This window comes from Heloderma suspectum, chromosome 2 (genome assembly GCF_057233095.1).
Source record: "Heloderma suspectum isolate Gila_16-S chromosome 2, 16-S_ref, whole genome shotgun sequence".
NCBI classification, from domain to species: domain Eukaryota; kingdom Metazoa; phylum Chordata; class Lepidosauria; order Squamata; family Helodermatidae; genus Heloderma; species Heloderma suspectum.
The window spans coordinates 163,761,886-163,776,792 of NC_139459.1; the positions used below are offsets into that span (position 1 = coordinate 163,761,886).

The 14,907-nt window shown below is 45.0% G+C and overlaps 1 protein-coding gene across 1 annotated transcript in view; it reads right to left on the reverse strand.

Moving 5' to 3' along the window:
• Window positions 1-14,907, reverse strand: part of DOCK6 (dedicator of cytokinesis 6) — a 140,218-nt gene that overhangs the window by 104,177 nt on the left and 21,134 nt on the right. The window contains exons 2-3 of the mRNA XM_084835640.1: window positions 10,063-10,153; window positions 3,968-4,143 (exon numbers count right to left, since the gene is read on the reverse strand). Of these exons, the coding sequence (XP_084691766.1) occupies window positions 3,968-4,143; window positions 10,063-10,153 (267 nt within the window). The remainder of the gene's footprint in view (window positions 1-3,967; window positions 4,144-10,062; window positions 10,154-14,907) is intronic.

Genomic DNA, 14,907 nt, shown 5'->3' on the forward strand with positions numbered 1-14,907 from the left:
AGCCGGAATCTGGCTTCCTGTAACTTGAGCCCATTATTCCGTGTCCTGCACTCTGGGATGATCAAGAAGTGATCCTGGCCTTCTTCTCTGTGACAACCTTTCAAGTACTTGAAGAGTGCTATCATATCTCCCCTCAGTCTTCTCTTCTCAAGGCTAAACATGCCCATTTCTTTCCATCTCTCTTCATAGGGCTTTGTTTCCAGTCCCCTGATCATCTTTGTTGCCCTCCTCTGAACCCTCTCCAGTTTGTCTGCATCCTTCTTAAAGTGTGTCACAGAACTGGACACAGTACTCCAGATGAGGCCTAACCAGTGCTGAGTAGAGGAGAACTAGTACTTCCCGGGATTTGGAAGCGATGCTTCTATGAATGCAGCCCAAAAGAGCATTGGCCTTTTTTGCAGCCACATCACATTGTTGGCTCATATTCAGCATGTGATTGACAACAATTCCAAGATCCTTCTCGCTTGTAGTGTGGTTGAGCCACGTATCCCCCATCTTGTAACTGTGCATTTGGTTTCTTTTTCCTAGGTGAAGAACTTGGCATTTGTCCCTATTAAATGTCATTCTGTTGTTTTCTACCCAGCGCTCCAGTCTATCAAGATCACTTTGAATTTTGTTTCTGTCTTCCAAAGTGTTAGCTATCCTGCCCAATTTTGTGTCATCTGCAAATTTGATCAGCATTCCCTGCACCTCCTCCTCCAAGTCATTCATAAAAATGTTGAAGAGCACTGGGCTCAAGACTGAGCCCTGTGGTGCCCCACTCGTTACCTCTCCCCAGTTTGAGAAGGTCCCATTGAGAAGCACTCTTTGAGTCCGATTCTGTAGCCAACTGTGGATCCACCGGATCGTTGTTTCATCTAGCCCACTTTGAGCTAGTTTGCTCATCAGGAGATCATGGGGCACTTTGTCGAACGTTTTGCTGAAGTCGAGGTATACTATGTCTACAGCATTCCCACAGTCCACAAGGGAGGTTACTTGATCAAAAAATGAGATCAGATTCGTCTGGCAGGATTTGTTCTTGACAAAGCCATGTTGGCTTCGAGTAATCACGGCATTGTTGTCAAGGTGCTTCCAGATGGATTGCTTTATGATCTGCTCCAGAATTTTCCCAGGGATTGATGTCAGATTGACTCGTCTGTCGTTCCCAGGTTCCTCCTTTTTACCCTTTTTGAAGATAGGGACAACGTTAGCCCTCCTCCAGTCATCTGGCACTTCCCCCGTCCTCCATGATTTCTCAAAGAGAATAGACAGCAGTTCTGAGAGTTCTTCTGCCAGTTCCTTGATGACTCTAGGATGCAGTTCGTCTGGCCCTGGAGATTTGAACTCATTCAAAGTAATTAGGTGTTCCTTGACCATATGCCTATCGATCTCAAGCTGCAATCCTGCCCCTTCAGCCTGTACTTCGCCTTTGCCAGGAGGGTCATAGACCCTCTTTTGGGAGAAGACTGAGCCAAAGTAGGAATTGAGCACCTCTGCCTTTTCTTTGTCATCTGTTATCGTTTTGCCATCCTTATTTAATAGCTGAACCACCATTTCTTTCCTCTGCCTTTTACTATGCACGTAGCTGAATAAAGCCTTTTTGTTGTTTTTAACATCCCTTGCTAACCTCTGCTCATTCTCAGCTTTAGCCTTCCTGACGCCATCCCTGCAATTCTGTGCTATCTGCCTGTACTCTTCCTTTGTTACTTGGCCTTCTTTCCACTTCCTATATGTGTCCTTTTTTGTTTTCAGGTCATCCCTAAGCTTTTTGTGAAGCCACATTGGCTTCTTCTGTTGTCTTCCACCTTTTCTTCTTGTTGGAATTGCTTGTGATTGTGCATTGAGAATTTCCTTTTTTAAAAGCTCCCACCCATCTTGGACTCCTTTTCTTGCTAGCATCGCTTGCCATGGGACCTTACTGATCATTGTTCTGAGTTTATGAAAATCAGCTTTCCTAAAATCCAGGGTATGCGTTTGACTACACTCGGCTTTTGCTTCCCTTAGAACCAAGAACTCAAGTATAACATGGTCGCTTTCCCCCAGAGTTCCTGTAACTGCTACTTTATCCACTAAGTCATCTCTGTTGGTTAGGATCAAGTCAAGGATAGCAGATCCTCTAGTTCCTTCCTCTACTTTCTGTAGGAGGAAGTTATCCGCCACACAAGTCAGGAATTTCCTGGAGGGGCCATGTTTTGCAGAATTTGTCTCCCAACAAATATCGGGGAAATTGAAGTCCCCCATTACTACTACATCATGCTTCCTTAAAACATTGGCTATTTGCTTTTCAAAAGTTTCATCCTTGTCTTCTCCTTGATTGGGTGGCCGGTAGTAGACTCCGACCACCAGGTTCCTTTTATTCTTTGCTCCATTTATTTCAACCCAGATGCTCTCGATGGGGCTACCAAGCTCCTCCTCCTGTATTTCTGTGCAGAGATATGTATTTTTCACATACAGTGCAACCCCACCTCCCTTTCTGTTCTTCCTGTTCTTTTTGAACAAGTTATATCCTTCAATTGCTGTATTCCAGTCATGAGAGTCATCCCACCAAGTCTCAGTTATACCTATCAGGTCATAATTTCCCTCTTGTATTAAGAGTTCAAGTTCGTTCTGTTTGTTTCCCATACTCTGGGCATTAGTATATAGACATCGAAGACCATGTGCTTCATAGTCTGGCTTTCTTCCTACATGTGTCTGAAGACTATTATTGGGCGCTATCAGAGCTGTTCTCTCCATTGCAGTGCATGCGCCTATGTCCATTGTTACCCCCAACATTACATCTCCCTTCCCCGTAGGATTCAGTTTAAAGCCCTCCTGATGAAGTTCTTCATGCTGTGGCCAAACACATTCTTCCCATCCTTTGTGAGGTGCAACCCATCCCTAGCCAACAGCCCATCTTCCAGGAAGTAGAGCCCATGGTCCCAGAATCCAAATCTCTCTCGTCGGCACCACCTTCGTAGCCAGTCATTCACCAGGAGTATTTTTCGTTCCCTTTCTATCCCTCTTCTAACTACTGGAAGGATGGATGAGAAAACTATCTAGGCCCCAAAGTTCTTGAGTTCCTTCCCAAAGCTTCAAAGTCTGACGTGATCTCTTCGTAGCTCCGCTTGGCGGTATCATTTGTTCCCACATGGATGAGAAGAAAGGGATACCTGTCAGTGGGCTTTATGAGTGCAGGCAACCTTTCAGTCACGTCTCTAATCTGTCCTCCCGGGAGACAACATACCTGGGTCTTCGCGACATACTTGGGTCTCGATCCCACGCAGCAAAGAGTCTCCCACTACTACCACTCTTCTCTTCTTCTTCTTGTAGGCCTGGGTTTCATCGCCTCTGTTTGACTGACCTTTAGCCTCTTGCTCACTCTCATGCAGGTTCCCCTGTGATTCTTCCTCTGCAGGCTGTCCTCCAGTCTCATCCGCAAGCTCAGTTTCCCAATACAACATAAACAGTCTGCTGAGGTCTATTTTTCTACCTATATATGCTTTTCCTGTGGGATTCCCAAGGAGGTGTAGATGTGAAAACCCTGAGGTAAGAAATTACGATCCACAGATTTTATAGGAAAAACTGAGAAGCAGAACTCACCAGCTTATCTTCTAAGGTCCCAGTGGATTTTTCCTTATGTAACCTAAAATTCTTCACATACGTGCCAACCAAAAGTCTTTATCCAGCCTTCAAATGTCATTAACCTGTCATTTAAAGTAGTCTTTCATAATTCTATTCTATCATATCAAAGCTGTTAATTTGAAGACCAAGAATAATAATAATAATTTTTGCCTACCACATGTTTTGACTAGTCGATAGCGCAAAACCAGTAAGTTCCAATGCAGAAAATGCAAGCAAACTGTCAAGTCCTTTGCCTTGCCCTGTATGCCTTTGTCTTGAGCGATAAAGGGGCACTGCAGTAAGTGACTGCACAAGTAACTGGAAGCAGAGAGGGCTCTCTCAGGTAACAGAAGAGCCACAACCCATAGTTATCAACTAGGCCTCTTACCCATCTTCAGGAACACCAGGTTCCAGTGTTCTACAGTCCCGGGGTTCATGGATCACTTCCAGGTCATCAGCAGGAAACTCAACCAGGTCACGAAGAGGGCCAGGCTCAGCATCTGGCAGGTGGCTGCAAAGGTACTCCTCAAAGTCTATTGGCTCCACCACTTCTGTCAGAGGCACCTGAGAGGGGTTCAGAGGGAAAGAAAGCGGGAAGGACCTGCAGCTCAGAAAGGAGGATGTGGCGCAGCTCACTTACTTAGGTTGCCTGGAGTGCCTGAATCATTCCCATGCCATGCTTGCTATGGCACATAATAACCCAGATGGTGATGATTAGTTTGTAGGGGCTCAGGTGATAAGTCATTTATGAAGTTATACAATACTTACAATGTGCAGCACAGCACTTTATAATGCTTCTCTTATTCATCACCACTACATTACACACATTGTGAAGACAAATAGCTGGCTACTGTTCCCCATTTTATAGACTGGAGAACTGATGATGAGTTGCTCAAGGATAAGCCATGAAGCCAAGGAATAATTGGGATGTGAACCTCATCTTCTCAGGGCTCAACACATTTCAAGTGAATGCTTCGCGCCCCACACCCCACCTGCCACTCCCCACTCCACCTCCAAGAATTACACTATGGAAGCTAGGAAAACATAGTTTCATTAAAATGTGATTAAGACTTTATCCATTAAAGTTTACAAATATCCCACCTATGAATCTACGGCATAGTTAAAGCTTTCTCCACCTACAAATTATTTAGAAATGCATGCAAGCATAACTGATGTATTATGTATCAAAGTAGTATCTGATTTTTATTTACTTTGGAGAACACCAAATTTAGTCACCCAAGAGAAAAGTTACTTCTTTAAAAATATTGCACTCTCTGCCATAAAAGAATGGCATTTAAAGTGGTGTGAAACAAAACCCTAAACAATAACATTCTAGAATTAAAGGAGGAGTATAGTCAAGAATGCAGATTTTTCCTCCATAGAAAGATAGGTGTGTCTAAAATGGAGCACAATCCAGCTCTCCAAAAATAGGTACCACCATCAAAGTGTACTATCAATAGCCTACTTAGTGCCCACTTTAAAATAAGGATTGCATTTTTCTTTATTTCTGTTCTCTGCCTTACAAAGGACTTACAAATGCCCACTAGTGCTTGCTTCCAGCTTTCCTGTTTTCAGAGAGAGCTTCTCCATTGTTTCATTGCCCCAGAATGTCTCTGTGTAATCAGTGATCTTAAACATAAGAGACAATTCTAATCCGCTTATCTTTCTGCAGGAGTTCTTTCATTAACATCTTAACTGCAGAGTATGGCTTAACAACAGGCCCTTAACTCAGGAAGATATTTATTCCTTTTCATCCCACATGAAGTTTTAGGTGAGCCAAAAGCTTACATAGTCAGAAGGAAGAACAGGCTGTGTGTACTCTGCCATTAAAGAGATATATTAAAAATCTGCACCAAGAAGAAACTCAATTCAAGTCCTGTATGAATTATACCAATTAAGCAAGCTTGCTTAGGATTTGCTTATTCTGCATATCATATTTTGCTTCTGCTAGTTATAAGTTGGGGTAAGGAGCTGTACATCTTTAGGACTGAAATCATATTCTCAGGATGCTGAATTCCGCACCCAATACCAAGCCCCATGCTTTTCTGCCTTCTCTATAGTTAGGGCTGTGCCACAAAGACCATCAGGGCATTTCACAAGGGCAATTCACAGAATATCTCCAGAAGGCCATGTTGTGCAAGAAGCATCTCAAGGCCAGCACACTTTGATATGCTGGTGAGGTCTTAAACCTTACATTTCTATGCACCAATCATTCAGAGAATATACGGGTGCTTCCAGCTGTCACTCCGATCAGGAGCTCTACTGACTGAGCAGGAAGTGCTGCACAGAAGAAGACTCTGCTGGAGGTGTCTAGAGCTACCAAAGCAGCTCTGCCTCCAGTGCCATGCCGGCTATTTCATCTGGACAAGCAACTATCAGAACTGGGATCATCTTGCCGAATGTATGGATTGTGACTGAGCAGTGATCTGATATAATGCACTGATCAACCCAAACCCCATCTATGGGAGCATCCCGAGCGTCCATTTGTAGCTGTACTTTGTTTTATTTATATTAATGCATTTCAATTACCTTACCCACAACCCTATACTCTTCACTTCGTACCTGCATCAAAAACCAACTAGCAGTCGGAAGCTAACCGCTCTGTAGTTGAAGGAGTGCTAGACCAAGGTGAACTAGTTATTCCAAGAGCCTTGAACTTAAGAGTTGCCAAATGCAACACATCTGACATCCTGGAGCGTCCCTATCTAAGCAAGGCTATTTACAAGTGTAGTCTAATTAAAATAATTCAGTCCTCACGCTCTCTTTCCTAGTTGCCAGGATGAACATAGTTCTCTTTGTTACATTTTTAATTTCTGAAATTCTTTAATTTAATTCTTTAATTTCAGAAATTCTATGCATGGTAAAGAATATGTTGTTCAAAAGCTCACTTTCAGTGCTTTTCACAGATTAGCTTGCAAAAGAAAAAGGAACCACTCACACACTTAGTTTGCATTTCTCAGAGTGGAGTTCTGGGCCCCCAGTGGAGCTGAAGATACAACAAGGGGCCATTTGCCACCCCTAAGCAATAGGCCATAACTGTGGGTTGCACAGGCTTAGCCAACTGCCCCGGAAGAAGAACTGGAATTCAAGATTGGAACTTGAGTTCTAACTGGATGAAGGGAGCTGGCTGGCTGAAAGCAGGGGGTCAGGTTGATGTAAAAAGCCAGAGGTCTCAGGTCTACATATCCTGCACAGGTATTCTTCTGGGCTGCCTTGATGGGATGGGACTTGGAGGCACTGTTTTACAGTGGCTCCGTTCATTCTTGGAGGGGCAGACCCAGAAGATGGTGCTGGGGGGCTTCTCTTCAACTCCCTGACCATTGGCCTGTGGAGTTCCTCAGGGTTCTGTTTTGTCCCCCATGCTATTTCACATATACATGAAACCACTGGAAGAGGTTGCCTGGAGTTTTGGGGTTCGGTGTCACCAATATGCCGATGACACCCAACTCTACTTTTCCTTTCCGTTCAATTCTAAGGAAGCTGTTGCGGTGCTAAACCAGTGTCTGTTGGCAGTAAAGGAGGGGATGAGGGCAAACAAATTGAGGCTTAATCCAGACAAGACAGAGGTGTTCCTGGTCAGTCAAAAGGTAGATCAGGGAATAGAGGTTCAGCTTGTGCTGAATGGGGTTACACTCCCCCTGAAGACACAAGTTCGCAGCTTGGGTGTACTTTTGGATTCAGCCCTGAGCCTGGATGCCCAGGTTTCAGCGGTGGCCAGGAGTGCATTTGCACAGTTAAAGCTAGTGCACCAGCTGCACCCGTTCCTTGAGATGTCTGACTTGGCCACAGTGACCCATGCCTTAGTTACATCCCGTTTGGATTACTGTAACTCGCTCAACATGGGGCTGCCTTTGAAGAGTGTTCAAAAAACTCCAACTGGTTCAAAGAGCTGCTGCCAGACTGGGGCTGGCTACAGGGAGCATACAACTCCCCTTATAAAACAGCTTTGCTGGCTCCCAGTCTGTTTCCAGGCACAATTTAAAGTGCTGGTCATGACCTATAAAGCCCTATGCAGATTGGGTCCAGGTTATCTGAAAGACCGTATTCTCCGCTATGAGTCTGCTCGTGCCCTGAGATCTTCAAGGGAGGCACTTCTTGCAGTCCTGCTACCATCCCAGGCTCACCTGGTAGGAATACAGGAGAGGGCCTTCTCGGTGGCTGCCCCAAGGCTCTGGAACTCCCTTCCCAGAGAGACAAGAGGGGCACCCTCCTTGGTATGTTTCGCAGGCAAAAACATTTTTGTTCCGGCAGGCCTTTGGGGATAGATAGTCTGGACCTGTGAGAATATGATGGACTGATACTATTGTTTATATTGTTGTTGGCTTTTTAAAATTGTATACAATTTTAATATTATTGATGATTTAATTATATTTTTAACTTGTGTATATTTCTATTTATATGTTCTAACTGTACAAGTTTTTAATGTTGTAAAGCCACCATGAGTCCCAGTTTTGGAAATATAAATATAATATATAAATATTATAACAACAACAACAACAATAGGAACAGGTTCTAAAGAATTTGGCTCAGATCCTGGAAAATGCAGAGCTAGGAAGCTACGTGAGCCATGTAATTCTTTCCTTCCAAAGGGTTGGGGATAGTTTCTCAGATAGCTGAATGAGGCAACTCTTTACCCCATGGAAGCTTCTTAAAGAGATGCTTCTTTCTCTACTTTGAAGGGTAACAACAGGCCTGAGGGAGCCCAGCCAGGGGGCCTTCCAGGAAGGAGCTCCAGGAAGGGGCAGAAGCCAAAGTGAGGAGGACTGCAGGAGCCCACCTTCTAGACTAGTAAATTATTCCAGCTCCCATCACACTGCCCCACTAAGCATCCCACATCACTCGCCTCCCAGAGCCGGCTCTCAACTCCCACACAATTCATAGTGCCGCTCTGTAATCATTACAATTACAGCAGGGTTCAGAGAGTGGATGTGCTGCTGAACCACTATTGTTCAGAAAAGAGTAAGAAGAAACAGCTGCTGAGGGGAGTCTTCCTCCCTTTCTCTCTCTCGAGACAAAATTACACTGCATGCCACAGGCCACTTGGAAAACCGCCTAAATGAAAGCATTTGTTCTTATAACAAATGGCAAAAGGAGTAGTGTAAAAGTTTCTCTTTCCCACTTGGCAAATTACATCCACTTGAACTCCAGGCAGCAGCACGAGCTACCAACTGTCCTGCTGTTGTTGAGCGAGAGGAGAGCAGGTGTGCATGCTTACTGAGAGGCTGGACTCTCTTCTGACCATCTCTCAGGCACACTGAAAAGCCAGAGAGGAAGCCTGTGAAAGACTCCAAGGCCAGAGGGTGGATGACACCACATGGGACCAGCAGTGACCTGCAGGAAGGCAAGAATGGGAAGAGAACACACACACACACAAGTCTGGTAGAACGCAACCGCTTATATCCTTTCAAAGGCATCAAAATCTTTCTAGCCATCCCCCACTCAAAGGTTTCCACTTCCAAATTCTTTCATACCTGGAAGATGGAAATCTACCCTGTTCTCCTGGAATACAATGCATACACACCCACACAGCTGCTTTGGGAAAGCCTGCATTAGGAAGCCCAGGAGTTCTTAGTAGAAGACAACAGATGCTAGCAAGAGCTGAAGCCCAGAAATGACAGCATAGCCTCTGCAGCTGTTCTGGTCCTTCTGCACATCTAAGAACAGAGAAATTTAGCCAATGTATGAGGTGCAACTACTTTTGTCCAATACTCACCAGCCTATGCTTTCCTTAAACCTTTACCTAAGGAATGATCAGTAGGGGTCAGCAAGTGGTGGTCTGTGAGTCAATTTATACCTGAAAGAAAGCAGCCAGGAGGGAGGTGCCTACCACCAGCCCCACCTTAGCTGACTGGGTTAGAACCTGTTCCACTAATCTTTCTATTATTGAAGGCCTATTCCAGGACTGGGAATGGATGTGGCCTTGTGGAATAATGCAATTCATTCTATGAAACCCTGTTTCCCTGACATTTCCTGCAGAAGGAACAACAAGTAAGCTTCTCCCCGCCCGCCTAAATTGGGCTGCTGAAATAAAGAAAGACTGGGGGGGGGGGGGGGGAGAATATTGTTGTGTAAAAGGACTGTGACCTCAGTTCTGGCACTAAAGATATATTCCTGGGCTGAGCATGTGCTCAGGGGCACTCTTAGTCCTTAAGTCTGTGTCCCTCCCTGGGCACTATTTAATTATTTATTTATGGGATTTATACGCCACTTTTTAGGGCTATGCCCCCTCAAAGCAACATACACTGAAAAAAGTAAGATAGAAGAGAGCAGTATCTAGGCAATACCAGAGCAGGAAAGCTGACACAGCTTTTGACTAGCATAGGAGCCTATGAACCATTTGCAGGCAAGTCTAAGGCAGTCTTTAAAAGAAAGGTTTTTTAAGGCTTGTTTAAATAACTGAGTGGTGGAGTGGAGGTGCAACTCCACCAGGAGGCTGTTCCAAAGCTGAGGAGCCTTCCCATGACTCAGCACCAGGCAACTCACCGACTGTGGGGTGCCACCACGTTTCTTGGAGAGCTGCGGGGAGCTGCCATATTCTCGGGACACTTGTTTCCTTACTTCAGCTGCTACCGTCCTAGGAGAGAGGAAGAAAAGAATAAAATACACATTTTTGTGTGTCTTGAACTGTCCTGAGAGGCACCCCCATTGTGCTTAGGGGGACAGTCTGATAAAATGGAGGAAAGGCACCTGCCCACAAAGAAAATACCTCTCTAAGAGGGCATTCACACCAGTGCTGTCAAATACTAGTAGCTTACTTACTCTTCGCTAAACTGGTAATGTGGACAGTAAGGGGAGCGCAACCCCACCCAACGCAGGATGTATACCTACTCCCAGATTGCTAGAATCTTCAACCAACTGTACCTCCATCTTGTCTGGAGTAGGTTTCAGCTTATTTGTCCCCATCCACTCAACTACTAATGCCGAACACCTGCTCAAAACCTGCACTGCCTCCCTTAAATTAGAAGAATGAAAAATGAGAGAGCCAGGTGTCATCCACATATTGATTTTTACTTTCTCTCTCGTATATGTGAATGGCTGCCATTGACTCTCACAGGAAAATACTGAAGGACAGCAGTAGGAAATACTTTTGCAGTGCAGACAAAACTTGACCCACCCCAATCCTGAGCTTGGGTGGTGCTGTCTTCACTGAGAGGCAACCCACGATGAGCAAGGAACCTTACTGTGCTCCCCACCCCAGGGAATTCAGAAGTCCTCCACTCACTGTGACAGGCAATACTGTAAAATATTTGTCATATATTCTCCAAAACTCATATGAACCTGTTTTCAGTTATGGTATGTGAACAGGCAGTGCAACAACAGAATTTCATCTACAGGTGACTTTTCTTCAGCAAACAGCCATGTCCAATCACCCTAGAAGACGAATAAAAAATATGGAGGACAGCAGAGGAATGTATTTGCTAAAAGCAAGGGTTATCACCACCCATCCAAAATGTGCAGCTCTCCAACATGAACAGCTAGCATGCAGTGCTTTGAGTATAGGGGAAGGGGCATGTCAGAAGAGCACCTGGCTGCTATATATATCCTGGATATTATCATTTCTGGAGGCAGGAGGCAGCAGTAACACTCAGTATGCGCTGCCATGGTTCTCAACCCACAATGATGTACCACAGAGATACAAGCTACTATGCATTACAAGATGCCTTCGGAGAAGGTTGCTGGAAGCTAGCAAGAGCTCCATTCGCACTTCCATGACCACCAGAATGACCCAGTGATGCCAAGGCTGCATCAAGCAGACTCTTCTTGGACAGAGGCTGACAAAGTTTTATTCAAACTTACTTGGGAATAAGTCCCATTCATCTCAGTGGGACATGCATGGGATTGCGCTGTATATTTCCCCAGGACTACCAGCAACCTTGCCTTGATCTTTTAGGTGCCAGCTCCCCTTTATGGGCTCCACAGAAAAAGGAAAAGGGGACAGGTGAGCAGAGGGATCAAGACAACTACGAAGCAGGTTCGGAAGACACACGCAAGAGACTACAAGGGAGAGGAAAGCAAGGAGAAGTCTGTTCATGCAACTTTGGATTTAAGCCATTAGCATGTACTTCCCTTACACTGGGGAGTATCCAACAGCACTAGCACTAATGACCAACACCTGTGCAACATAACTAGTTGCAGAACCAGCAACATAACATAATGGGGGAATATGGCAATTTTGGCAGCAGTGCCAAGTTTGGCAGCAAATTTCCGCTTTTTCCCATTGCCCTAACAAGCGCTAATTACATTGAGCAAGCATTGGTTTACAACATTACTGAGGAAGCACAACGACAATAGTGCTAGGGCACAGTCCCCTCTACTCCAAGCACTGCATGCTAGCTGTTCATGTTGGAGAGCTGCACATTTTGGATGGGTGGTGATAACCCTTGCTTTTAGCAAATACATTCACTGTTCAAAGTTAAGAGAAAAACAAAGGTACAGGAAATAAAGGTACGGGAAACTGTTGACATACTAATAAAATTTAGCAATCCAAAAAACTCTGCGTGACATGCCAACAACCGCTCATCTGTTCCAACAGAGTTCAACTCTCTTCCGCTAAGGCTGTTGGGCACCCTCAGTTTTGCTGTCACTACTTATTAGTTCCTCTTCCCACTGAGACATAAACGCATTTCAATCACATATACGCATCCTTTCATATACTTGCTATGGATAATCACCTGAAAAACATTAATTACAACTTTGAAACTGCCAAGTTCACCTATTTGTAATTGGCATCGACTCATTTTCCAGAGGGTGGCATGTTGGTCTATTGCAGCAAAGGACACCTTAAAGGTGCCTCTTGTAGCATCTTAAAGACTAACCAAGTTATTTTGTCATAAGCTTTCACAGACTACAGCCCATTCCATCAGACACATGGAATGTTACTGAGAGTTTCAGGTTTTTACACAGTACATATGGAGGACGGGGGGGGGGGGGCGCGACAGAACTGTGGTCAGAAGGAAAGTAAATGCAGACAGTGACAATCACAGTGGCTATTTACAGCACCATTGCTGCTGACGCTGATGCAAACATCCTGGCACTAGGTAAGCCAACTGACACAGGTAATGTGATAAGAATCCTTTATTCTGATTCAAGTTGTTCAGTGAATCATTGTTATCAATCGTTGTTTCTAATGAACTTATGACATGGAAAAATACCCATGGAAAAATAAAGCACTGAAAAAATTTCCGCCCCACATCACTGGTGTGTATGAATTTATTTCTTGCAGCAGAAGTGGGCAGCCAAACTGCAAAGCTCCAGTTTTCTGAATCAGGTTCAATTTGGCTTCAGTGCAATAACCCAGCAAAAGTTTCGTGCCAGATCCTGTTGAAATTCACTTAAGGGGTGTGCTTTCAATCCTTCCCAACAAACCAAGAATAGAGAACTGGGAGGCATCATGATGTGCCAGGCACAAACAGACACTACAAGTACAGTGGGAAAGGACAAGGAGACTGCTTTCCTTTGGCTTTCAGACCAGCCCTACGATTACAAATCTCTTGTGTAAGCCTGGTGGACGTTGTTTTTCAACGTTGGTTCTGAGAAAGCCAACTGTAGGGCAGAGAGACAGTCTCGGTGCCCTGTGCCTGCTGTGCTTGCCAGAAAACTCACATCCCTGATACTGTTAGCAAACCTCTAAGGATCATTTCAAGCAGCACACTCAAACGCAAGCTACACAGAAAGTGGATAAACGCTGCACTTGTGGCAAAGCCGCTTTTCTGCCAACTTCATTGTACCTTCAAATTATAGCTATCCATTCAACCACTTGAACTACTTTGGGAGGTTCTCTGATCTGACCTTACCTCTGTGTCTTCTGTCCCACCCAGCCCCACCCGCACTAAATGGCATCTGCCCATCTCCCTGGCTGAGTCAGAATACGGAAATACAAAGAACCTAATTCAGCACCCAGTACCAGCGCTTTGTACAGGGCTGGGAGCAGGGGAGAAGGAGCTATAGCCCTGTGGAAAACTCCTGCCTGAAAACTAGGGCAGCCACTGCCACTCAGTGTAAACCTGGGGCTGAATTCAATTTTGGAGAGGCTCTTGGGGGCTACAGTCCAGTGGTGGGCAGGGCTGAAGCTAAAAGGGGAGAAACCCAAAAATACCTAAAATGCCAGTATATATTAGCGGAAAGCTCTTACTGCCAAAGTCTTAGTAAAGGCATTTCCTAAGGCTTTGCAGGTTCCTAAGGAACCAACCCATACAGTATGCTCTGCATCCATGGTCCTCCTCCAGAAGCCTCCTCCATGGGCAGCTCGGAGGGTGGCAACAAGGGAGAGGGCCTTCTCAGTGGTGGCCCCCCATTTATGGAATAATCTCCCTGACAAGGCCGGCCTGGTGCCAACAGTGTCAACACTGCTATCTTTTCGGCACCAGGTTAAACCTGCCCTCTTCTCTCAGGCATTTGGCAGCATACAAGGAGTCTGTTTGTCTTTTGCTGATTTGTTTGATATATGTTGTTGTTGTGTGTGCTATTTGTTCTGTGTCATTACATGAATGGTTTTATACTTTATATAATGTATTTTAATGGTCTTTTATTTTTGTGAACTGCCTGGAGAGATTCAGCTATGGGATGATATAGAAATATAATAAACGAATGAATGAAATGAATTTCAACCTCCTAGAATGGGGGAAAAACAGTGCAAGAGCTGGGAAACCATGCAACTACCAGCAGACTGGGAGGAAACGGGTGTGGCCATTCGGGGAACCCCAGGAGGGGTAGCTCTGGCCCGCAGGCCTGAGATTCCCCACTCCTGGAGTTGACGATACTGAGCTAGAAGGAATAATGGTCTGACCTGGTATAAGGCAGCTTCCTATGGTACTGTGTTACCTACCACAATTCGTTCTTCCTTTGGCCTTTTCTTATTACGCTGATGGAACAGGAGCAAGGCAGCCATGAAAGGAGCTGCTGCAGCATCTCCCTAGGTGGCCCAGGGTGCTCATATCACCCCAGCGGGCTGCACAAGAAGGAGCCACAGTGCAGTGGTTCCCACACCATTATAGTGCAACAAAGGAGGACAGCCACAAGGGTGCTATGTATATTTTGTCCACCTGCCATCCAAGGGACAGCATATAATGGAGAAAAACACTGAGGAGTAGAGGAAAGCAATATAAAGGGATTCTGAAAATGTGTTCTAACGAACAGAACTGGATGTGAACAGCAAAAAATGTGTAAGATCATGATGAAACTGAAGTGGAAATAAGTACAAGTTAAATTGCTTATGATACCCTTGGTTACCCGAGAATATCTATTGGCTGAGGGTCTTTATGCCTAGGGATGGGAGAAACTTTCATTTAGTTCAGATTTCAAATACGAACTTGCCAAATTCCCACTTCC